Source organism: Oppia nitens, unplaced genomic scaffold (assembly GCF_028296485.1).
Source record: "Oppia nitens isolate AA-2021 unplaced genomic scaffold, nextdenovo-longstitch-racon4-pilon3 scaffold12_pilon_pilon_pilon, whole genome shotgun sequence".
Classification (NCBI taxonomy): domain Eukaryota; kingdom Metazoa; phylum Arthropoda; class Arachnida; order Sarcoptiformes; family Oppiidae; genus Oppia; species Oppia nitens.
In genome coordinates, this window is record NW_026533191.1 from 390,414 (window position 1) to 402,355 (window position 11,942).

The 11,942-nt window shown below is 24.6% G+C and overlaps 2 protein-coding genes across 2 annotated transcripts; one reads left to right on the forward strand and one right to left on the reverse strand.

The window, feature by feature from the left end:
- The first annotated feature begins 1,666 nt into the window (after nucleotides 1–1,666).
- On the forward strand, nucleotides 1,667–7,768 carry LOC128956359 (uncharacterized). Its single transcript, XM_054302091.1, has 3 exons — nucleotides 1,667–1,766; nucleotides 6,688–6,847; nucleotides 7,471–7,768. The coding sequence occupies exons 2-3, from the start codon at nucleotides 6,732–6,734 to the stop codon at nucleotides 7,766–7,768; spliced, it is 414 nt and encodes a 137-aa protein (XP_054158066.1). The 5' UTR covers nucleotides 1,667–1,766; nucleotides 6,688–6,731.
- A 487-nt stretch (nucleotides 7,769–8,255) lies between these two features.
- LOC128956369 (probable serine/threonine-protein kinase DDB_G0282963) lies at nucleotides 8,256–9,349 on the reverse strand. The gene is made up of 2 exons (XM_054302104.1): nucleotides 8,904–9,349; nucleotides 8,256–8,502 (listed from the first exon to the last, which is right to left on the reverse strand). Exons 1-2 carry the CDS (start codon nucleotides 9,347–9,349, stop codon nucleotides 8,256–8,258), a joined length of 693 nt encoding a protein of 230 aa, XP_054158079.1.
- Between the last annotated feature and the right edge of the window lie 2,593 nt (nucleotides 9,350–11,942).

Genomic DNA, 11,942 nt, shown 5'->3' on the forward strand with positions numbered 1-11,942 from the left:
TAATTAACTAACTATTTGTTATAATAATTAACTATTAAATAATTTATAGAAAATAAATTATTAATTAAAAAAAACTTACCTGTATCTTTATCGAAAATTTATATTAAATTTTTTTAGTCAATTGTATTATTATTATTATTATTATTATTATTATTATTAATCAGACTAATAAAAAAACTAATTTAATTAATTTGTTTGTTTGTTTAAAAAAAGATTACCACAAAAAATATATTAAAACACAATTATAATATCATCAGTACATAAATTGTTTAGTTTTTTGTGTGTATATTATTTTATATACAGTTTAATATATTATGTATTTTAAATGTATAGTAATTTTTTTATTAAATAAATTACAGTTGAAATTTTTTGAGTAATTTTTTGATTTTTTTTTTGATAAATAACAATAAAACTCATGATTGTATAATAGATTTTTTTAAAATAAAACTATTTAACCTAGGTTAGTCATTAAATAATAAGTAATTAACTTTATAATACATATACTTGTATAACAATAACAAATTTAACAAATATTTAATAATATTTTTTTGAAAAAATTTAGTTATATAAACTTGTTTAATATGTAATAGTTTATTTGTACAAATTTTTTGTTTGTAAAATAATTTAAAGTTTAATTTTTTTTTTTTGATGACTAKGTCCTAGCTTATTTGTTTTAATGTTATAAAATACACTTTTCATCATGCACAAATAAACTTATTAGTTATTTTTGTTTGTTTGTTTATTCAACTTAACTGTACTGTAGTTAAAAGTATGATTTTTAAAAATAATAATAATAATAATAATATTTAATAATAATAATAATATTTAATAATAATAATAATATTTAATAATAATAATAATATTTAATAATAATAATAATATTTAATAATAATAATAATATTTAATAATAATAATAATATTTAATAATAATAATAATATTTAATAATAATAATAATAATAATAATAATAATAATAATAATAATAATAATAATAATAATAATAATAATAATAATACTAATAATAATTGTTTCTCGTATTATAATAATATAATAGTTATAATAATTATAAAAATATTTAACAAAATAATTATTTTAGTTTAAAACTATTAAAAAAAATTTTAATGTAAATTTATTATTTATTTTTCCATWTATTGTATCTGACATATAAATGTAAAAACAGTAATCTATCAAAAAAATTAAAAAAAAAATTGAAATTTAATGTTTATATTATAAACACTGTATGTTTAATATTTATTATAATAACTATACAAAAAAATTTTTACTCATAATTATATTATTCTCATAATATTACATAAAAACATTTCATTTGAAAAATTTTATTTGTATATAATAATAGAGATTTTTTTTTTAAAAATAGAAATATTTGTAAAATATAATATCACAGTTTCAAATAAATATCTGTAATACATATACATATATATTTTTTAAAAAATCATAATTGTTATAAACATATTTAAATATACATTATGATCATTGAATTGATATTAATTTTATTACTAATCAATTTGAATATTTTATGTTTGTATTTACTATATTTATGATATAATTAAAAAAAACAAACATATTATTTATATATATATATAATAATAATTATTATTATTGATATTTTGTTTTTTAGTGACCACTGGTGAACGGGAACCGGTACCCGATTGTACTGCCGATGATTTTCAAGAGGAATGCCTACGACAGCATAACTACTATCGATTGTTACATCAAAACACACCGACACTTAAATTAGATACCGATGTAATGGTTAAGTAATACTAATACTACTAATAATAATATCAATAATTATCAAAATTAATAATTAATTATAGATTTATATATATATATATATATAGTATATACCAGTGATTAACTATTAAGTGTTATAACCCATTATAACCATTATTTAATGTTTTTAAATTATAATATTTATTAAAAATAATTAATAATTATTATTCATTAGATAACATAATAATTTTGAAATTAGTTCAACAAAAATATTATAAAACTATATATACTGTATATATATAAATAATATCTAATAATATTTTATAGCATAAAATTTATACATACTAGTTCATATATATATATATATATATATATATATATATATATATATATAATTTACATGTGATCATGGTTATTTTCATAAATAATAATAATAATACTAATTATAAAATTTCTAAATATTAAAAGTTAATCACTGGTATATATTTTATATATTTTTTTGTATTATAAAAAAATGACATAATTATTAATCAACATTATTATTATTATTATTATTATTATTATTATTATTATTATTATTATTATTATTATTATTATTATTATTATTATTATTATTATTATTATTATTATTATTATTATTATTATTATTATTATTATCTTTGTATATCACGGTTGTTCCGGTGTGATCACAGTTGTGTCGGCCACTTTTGGGGGCAGAGACACGACTGGTTAGACTCAACTCAAGTCTAGTACTTTTCTGACTGTTCTACAACTCTGAAGTATCACTGCTTTTTGCATTTCATAGATCTTAGTTTTTCTGATTTCCAGTGATTCCAAACTTAGGGCCAGATTTTTCGGTATTACGGCCATTGATGACAGGATTATAGGTATGATTTCAACTTTCTTAATGCGCCACATTTTATTGATCTCATAGGCCAAGTCTGTATATTTTCGGCGTTTCTCACTATGCGTGTCCTGTAGTTTGTGTGTTAGTGGGACCGCTATGTCTATTATGTACGCCTTATCTTGATGTTTGTCTACTAGTACTATATCTGGGCGGTTGTGGGCCACAGTCTTATCTGTTCTTATTTCTTTATCCCAGTAGAGCTTGGCTCTGTTGCTTTCCATTACACTTTGTGGCTCGTATCTATAGTATGGTAATGGTTCTTTGGTTAGTCCGAATCTTATTGCCAATTCCTGATGTATGATTTTGGCTACTTGGTTGTGACGGCTTAGGTACTCGGTGTTTGTGAGTACTTTACACCCATTTAGTATATGTTCTATTGTTTCGGACTCCATATGACACATCCTGCACTTGTCTGTTGGTATATTTAGCTTTTGGATGTATTTCTGATGGTTTCGTGTCGGAATCACTCGATCTTGTATTGCCATCATGAACCCCTCTGTCTCTCCATGAAGACCGGCGTACTTCAACCATTTTGTAGACATTTCTTCGTCTACGTGTGTTTGGTTGAGTTCTGCTCTGTATCTACCGTGGAGTTCTTTTGAGGCCCACGTGTTAATCCTCTCTTTTTCATTTTGTATTTCTATTTGATGTTCATTATTGCTGAGATTTAGAGGTGTGTAGTTGTTATCAAGTGTTGCTGTTATTTTGTGGAGCTCTGAGACATTGCATTTTTGTTGATGGTATTTTCTCAGCAATTCTCGCTGTTTGGCTTCAAGGCTTACAATGTTTAGTAACCCTCTACCCCCATGCTTTCTACTAACACACAGTCGTGCTACAGAACTTCTAGGGTGGTGTAGTCCAAACATTGTAAGTTGTCGCCTTATATGTCTTTCAATGGTCTCAAGTTCTGTTTTACTCCATTTTATTATTCCGAACGAGTATGTCAGTACAGGTATAGCCCAAGTGTTTATGGCTTTGAATTTGTTGTTTGAGTTTAGTTGAGATTTTAGTATTTTTATTATTCTTTGGTTTAATGTTTTCTTTATTTCTTCTTTAACTTCTGTTATTTTAGATTTATGCATTTGCTTAATTCCTAAATACTTATATATATCTCCATTTTCTAGTGCCTTTATATATCCGTTATCAGTTTCGTATTGATTTCTTTCAGAATAGACTCCTCTTTTCAGTTTCATTATAGCACATTTATCTAATCCGAATTCCATATTTATATCATTGGAGAAAGTTTCTGTTGTTTTTAGCATTGCATTTAAATCAGATTCTTTTTCGGCGTATAGTTTTAAGTCGTCCATATATAGTAGATGTGTTAGATTATATTTTGTATCACTTGATTTTAGATTTATGCCTTTTAGCTTTTTAAGTAGTGATGACAGTGGGTTTATGGCTAAGCAGAACCACAGAGGACTGAGTGAATCTCCTTGAAATATTCCTCTATTTATTTTGATTTCTGTACTTATTTTTGTTCCATTATTTGTATTGACACACAATTTAGTATTCCATTTTTTCATCATACTTTCTAATGTGTTTATCAATGTGTTGTCAATTTTATATAGTTTTAACACTCTTAATAACCATTTATGAGGGACTGAATCGAATGCTTTCTTATAGTCTATGTATGCCATTTCAAGATTTCTATGTTTTTGACGAGCTCTTATTGTTATGATATTGTCTATTGTTAATTGCTCTTTACAGCCCATTGAGTGTTTTATACAGCCTTTTTGTTCTTCAGCTATTATGTTGTTGTTACTTAAATGATTATATATTTTTGTTGATATTATGGATGTTAGAATTTTATACATCGTTGTTAGGCAAGTGATTGGTCTATATTTGCTGGGATCTGATGTATTTTCTGTTTTTGGGAGTAGATATGTTATTCCGGAAGTGAGGAAGTCATCGGTTTGTCCTGTTTGTATTATTTTATTCATTGCTATTGCCATTGGTTGATGAACTGTTGTAAAGTGTTTATACCAGAAGTTGTGTATTTTGTCTTGTCCTGGGCTTTTCCAATTGTGGGATTTCTTGAGGGCTTCGGTTAAGTCATCTTTAATTATATTTACTGAAGTCATATGTGGTATTTCTTTATTTTCATCTTCAATATCATTTATCCAATTAGATTCTTTATATTCCTTTGGGTTACTCCAGATTTCTTTCCAGTAGTTTTCTATTTCATCTATTTGTGGTGTATTGTTATTATTGCTTGAATTTATTTTATTTTGATTTCTATAGAACATTTTTTCGTTATTATAGAACATTGTATTTTGTTTTCGTCTTTCGCTTTGTATTTTATATCTTCTAATTCTTTGTGATAGTGCTTGAACTGTTTGTTTTAATGTGTCGTTGTAATTTCGGATTATGGATTCAAATTCAGGTTTTCCAGGTTTTGTCTGTAATGATCGGTATATATCTTTTAATGATTGGTTAAGTCTTTTTGATTTGTTTCCATTTAACACTTGCGTTATTCTTCCAATTATTTTTCTTTTCCCTTCTATCCGTGTCTCTATTCGCTTTTGCCATTTAGGTATTACATTTTCTTGATTTGGTTTTGTTGTAGACATGTGTTCTATTTTGTAGCCTAAGAGTCTTGATACTGCTACTGCTGCACAATACGTTATTGTATTAATTGCGCTCAACGACATATTTTCTTCGATGTAATCTTTAAGTATATCATTTATCGTTATTATAGTAGATCTTGTTTTAATGCCACTTCTTATTTTTGGTAATTTAGGTCTGAATTCTATTTCAAAGTCTTTATATTGTTCTAAAGATGTTTTTAGTTCATTTTCTGCTGTTATTCTGTTTATTTCATCATTTGTATTGTTTATGTTATCTGTTGTTGTAGGTGTCTCTTCTATTTCTGGCACTACTTCTACTGTGGTATTTAATTCAGTTGTTTCATTTAATGATAGTTCATGTGCCACTTGTTGTTTGATTTCTTGTAATTCAATCGGGGATATTTTATTATTCTTTGTTAAGAATCGCCTTTGGTCTGCAATTCTTTGTTCCGTTACATTTAGTTCTGGATATTTTTGTTTGAATGCTAAGTATATTTGGTTTCTGTAATCAGTCATATTTGTTTCGAGTCGAGTTGATCTGTAGTATTCGCGCATTATCAAGGTATTCATCTCATGTGTCCATCTCATGCGCTTTTGCGATTTGTCAACCAAATTGGTCAGTTGTTGCTGAGAACCAGCTTGAACTGAAACATTTTGGAGGTTAGTCTGATTTTGTTGACTAGTCTGCGGTCGCATTACATCACAGCTTTGCCCGCATAGCACATCACTGCGTGGGATATGATGCATACTTAACGAACTGCAGTCAATGCCTACCTGCTGAACGCGGGATTTATTTGAGAGGGTACCTCCCGAACACCCCCCGTTATTCCTACGACTACGTGTAATCATATTTATATATTTTGTGGCCTTTTTACGGGGTCCCGGTCCCTAGAGAAAGCTCAACACTAACATGTGTCTATTGCCACCCATTTCTCACCACTAACATGTGTTTGTTGAAATAGGATTTTTATTTTTTGAAACAAAAGTTGCCATTGCGTGTGAGGACGAGTAACTACTCGAAGGGTGAAGGGACATCCTTGCGGACGTCCCTTCGGGGTGGGGGCACCTTTTTACAGGCACCCCCGGGTGGGAGCACCCTTGCGGGTACCCCCAGGTGGGCACCGATACCGAAGTACCGATACCCGGGTCGGGCAGAAACTCGTCCTCACTTAGCACCCCGCTTTCCCCATACTACTTAAGTTGGCCGTCCTAAACAGCGTTGGTTGGGCAGGGACGGGAAGCACAGTTAAACAATTTTTTTTTTTTTTTTTTTTTTTTTTTTCAGAAAAATTGCTTTACCACATCGGGGCTCGAACTATAGATCTTACTCTCCATTACACTACATAGCCCTACACACTAACCACTACACCACTGTGCCTCCTTTTTTATTATTATTATTATTATTATTATTATTATTATTATTATTATTATTATTATTATACGCTTATATATATTATATATATAACTTTATTATTAGACAATAAACTATGCGAAAAGTCGGTGTCAAAAGGTATCGAAAAAATGCCGGGACTGAGTGGCGGCCACTCSGGTATCGATAGCCGACACGGAGAGAACCTGTATTGGGTGGGAAGTTCCATACTATTGAAACCTAACTGTTCCCATGCAGTTASCTCATGGTAAGTTAATTATATAAAAAAATTATTAAAAAAAAAATTACAGATAGTCCTAAACAGCGGCAATGCTATTAAAAATTACAATTATCTACTGTTGTCAACAACAATACGTTTGAATTAAAAAAAAATAAGTGACCAAGGTGGCCAATGTTGTTGAATAATTTTTATACTGGATAAAAATTGGTAATTGGTCAATTTTTATATAAAATAAATTAATTGTATGATTTTACCCAGATAATTGCCAGTCGACTATCATATATATATATATATTTATATTATTATATTATTATTTATATTATATATATATAAATTTTTATAATAAAAACAGTCGACTGTATATAAAAATTATCTGGCCATATAATACAATTAAATTAATTAAAAATAAATTACCAATTACAATCCAGTATAATAATACAATTAAATTAATTAAAAATAAATTACCAATTACAATCCATTATAATAATACAATATTTGGCAACCACCTTGATCAATTTTTAAATTCAAACATATTGTTGTTGACCTTGATAATTGTATTTTTTTTAAATAGCATCGCCGCTATTATTATTTAATTAAAAAAAATCGTAATAATTATAATTTATAATATATTAATATTTTTTTTGACCAAGGTACAATGAAATTGCAAACTATAATTTCAATGATCACGGCTACAGTTCAAAGACAGGCCATTTTACTCAATTGGTTTGGTCATCGACTACAAGTGTCGGATGCGCCTCCTGTGCCGGTAAATCGGATCAGGGCTACTATGAACTGTATATTGTATGCAATTACCTGTCGATGGGCAACATTATCGGTACATTTGACGATAATATTCATCCGATTATTGGCGGCAGCGATAGTCAACCGATGATGACTACTACYACMACAACAACAACACCTAAATATAGCAATGARTGGTTTGATTAGTAAAAACTTATATAAATTTTGTTTAATAATAACTAAATTGAATTTATCAAAATTTTCAAAAAAAAATTTGTATAAACTTTTATTTTATTTATTAAATTTAATTACAGATAAACAGTTTGTATTTTATTTTAGACTTACAAATATATATATATATTAAACTTTTTATTTAAAAAATAAATAAATATAGAATTTTAATAATTTGTTTTTTTATTATTAAATAATTACTTAATTAATTAATAATTTTTAAATATTTAATAATTAAAAGTTTGTGAAATATTTTTAAGTTTGAAACCAATTATCAAACTCATAACACTTATGAAAAATAGTACTAATTTATAAACTACTAAAACCTGTAAATATGGGACTTTTAGAAATAAGWGTAAATATTTTTAATAACAAATGGTTTCAAAACTTTAACAAAAGTTATAATAAAGTTAACTAAAAAAATTAAATTAATTAAATAWATAWTWTATTTTAWTTAATTAAATTATAATATCTGATACTTGAGTAAAACTTCGTGCAGAAAACTATGGAAAAATGGACCGCCGTTTTTGTACAGCCATTGTATAGTRGCYACAACTTCGGGATCRTCGGTGAATTGGCCGAAATCAATAAGATATGGACGACTGACCATCAATATCTCGGCACAGGACGGYCTYTCYTCRAACACACTGTTCATCATTGCATTGAATTGTAATCGCAAATACTGGTGAAGTTGGGTCACTATCGGAGGTCTAGTSATAGGGAGGTGTTGTGTGAGAGACAGATAGAGAGACAGATAGAGAGACAGATAGAGAGACAGATAGAGAGACAGATAGAGAGAGACAGATAGAGAGAGACAGATAGAGAGAGACAGATAGAGAGAGACAGATAGAGAGACAGACAGATAGAGAGACAGACAGATAGAGAGAGACAGATATAGAGAGACAGATAGAGAGAGACAGATATAGAGAGACAGATAGAGAGAGACAGATAGAGAGAGAGAGAGACAGATAGAGAGAGASAGATAGAGAGAGAGAGAGAGAGAGAGAGAGACAGACAGATAGAGAGAGASAGAKAGAGAGASAGAYAGAGAGAYACAAAAAAATATWAAATAATTTATCAAAAAAAAAATATTTTAACAGTAAATACATACTCATCCCTATGCTGTTGGCTATCGCACCAAATAAAACAGTTAAACAAATGYTGAAATATTATACTCAAACTATAGACATCCGCYTGAGTATCATARTTGCGACCRTTGGCCACTTCGGGTGCCTGATAGCCRCCACTACCGACACCGGCCGTATGACTCTGGGTACTAAAYTCGTGAATAGTAGCCAAACCSGTRTTACCGATAATAATACAATGTTCGTTACGCGAGTTGACCGCYAGCAGKATATTTTCCGGACGTAAATCCCGATGAATTACCGGCGGATTCATTGTATGAAARTTATCCACACATTCCAGAATCGACCGAAATATATGRCATTCAATCATATTCATKACGAGATACAGGTGCCCATTATCSGGCTGTTCGGCCAGTAATCGGGTTTTACATTCAATAACCGCTTGCAGTGTATAGGATGTGATTGAATTCATTATTATATATTTAGATAATAATAATAATTATTTAAAAAATAAATAAATAAAACACTTTTGAATTTGAATAAAACTTTTTTTGTTTGAGAATAAAAATTWTTTTTAAAGTATAATATTATAAATAAATAAAAATTAGTTTTAAWTTTTGAATTTATAAAATGTTTTTAATAGACTRTTTAATAAATATATCTAACAATTTATTTAAAAACAATTTAATTATTATTGCATTACTACTCTACWAAAATTTATTATTGTTTATAATATTATTATTATTATYACAMWAAATAAACATTGATTCAATAGTTATGTATATTTTTTTAGTAGTAATATATAAACAATTTCWGTGATTACATAATCAAAAAWWWWTTTATTTATTTATATAATATAAATAACGCTATGAATTGCGTAATAGTTATTTTATTTTAATAAAATAAATTATTATAACATAAATAATATGATAAACAGTATATATATATATATATATATAAACTTATAGACAATATTTTTATAATATGTATAAAAAAAATCTAAATTATTAATTAATTATTAATTAATAAAAATATACCTTGCACAAGTTTTAATTGATTAATTAATTTATTAATTTAGTAACATTGCTATTAGATAAATCAACTATGTCGATTTATATTGTATATAAACTTTCCACTGTTTATTATTATTATATTTTTTATAAAAAAAAATTTGGTTAAATAAATATACATATAATTAAAATGTTTATCATATATATATATATATATATTTGATTGACACCATTGTATAAATTTAAATTAATTTTTTAATCAATTTATATGATATTTGTAAATTGCAAAATATTTTAGTTTATACTGTACTATACTGTATATATATATAAAAAGTTTAAAATATAAACTTAATTTTTAAATGTATGTTTTGATTAATAAGCTTAATAAATAATTTTTTATTTGATAAGAAATATTTAATATTTTATTAAAATAAAATAAAATTGCAAAATAATAATAATTTATTGCATAAATTTTAAAAATATTATTTTAGATAAATAACTGTAAGTTTGATAAATCAAAATTAAAAAGTAATACAAAAATTTTGTTTAAGATAACAGTAAATTATGAAATATTAATAATAATAATATTTAAAAATCTATCTAAAAATTTATTATTTATTTTTTTTTAAAAATTATTTTATTAAATTAATAAAATTTATGTGCATATATATTATATAAAAATTTGTAAATATAAATACAATACATTTGMATATATTATATTAATTATATTATTACATTAATTAAGGGAATATATCAGTTATTCAAAAACATTATATTTTTAATTTAAATAATTAAAAAAAATATTTAGCTATATAATTATCAAAAAATATATTTAGTAATATAGTTAACAAAAATATATTTAGTAATATAGTTAACAAAAAATATATTTAGTAATATAGTTAACAAAAATATATTTAGTAATATAGTTAACAAAAATWTATTTAGTAATATAGTTAACAAAAATATATTTAGCTATATAATTATCATAAACTAAAAAAAGGGTTATCTAACAATTATGTACAGTCATATTAAATATATATATATATATATACTATATATATATATATACTWTAATTTATATATATGGTTTAATATTACATATTAAAAGGCCAGATATATATAATAAAAAAAGTGTCGTCTCTCAGCACTGATAAACAATTAGCAACTATTTCAGTGAGTAAGTAGACTTCAAACTGAAATTATATATATATATATATATATTATCGACATTTAATTTATCGTTTTATTTTTATTTATTTATTTTTTTATTTAGTTAWTTAATTAGTTAATTAATTATCATCACTATTACATTATATGTGTTTTTTTACTTATCGTTTAAATATATTTAGTTATTTAYAACAAATGAATACTTTGTTGTATTATTTATTTATTTTTTWMAATAATTATAAATAAAACAATTTGTATAATCAAATAATTAATACAACAAAAAGTATACTATTGTGTGTGTTATTCATTCATWMATTCATAAAATATTAATTAATAAAAAAATAWTTTTACAATAATATCTAAACAATATGTTGTTTGAAATTATTTTTTATTATTAAAAAAATCTATTAATAAATATTAATGGATTTATTATTTTATTATTATTTTTTTWWAAATATATATTAATATTATAGAGATTATGTATTTAATATTCAATAATAATAAGTTGYTAWACTATTCAACATTTACTGTWATATTWCTAATAACACAATTAGTAYACAATGTAACTACAATTAAAGTAAGTTATTATATATRTATATAATGTATTATAAATTATAATTAAATATTATAGAGATTTATTTKATTATAAATTAACAATAATATTTCTAAATTATTAATTTTTTTTAAAAAAAAATAGTTAATTTTATTAATRCCATATTTTTTAAAAAAAATTATTATAAACGTATATTATTGTATATTAATATAACTATTGAATACTTATATATATTAAATGATAATCCTATTTAAATATAAGATTAAAATAAGTTATTATTAAKTTTTTATTTTTATTTACTTTTATTACTGTGTGTTRTTATTATTTWTTTKWTA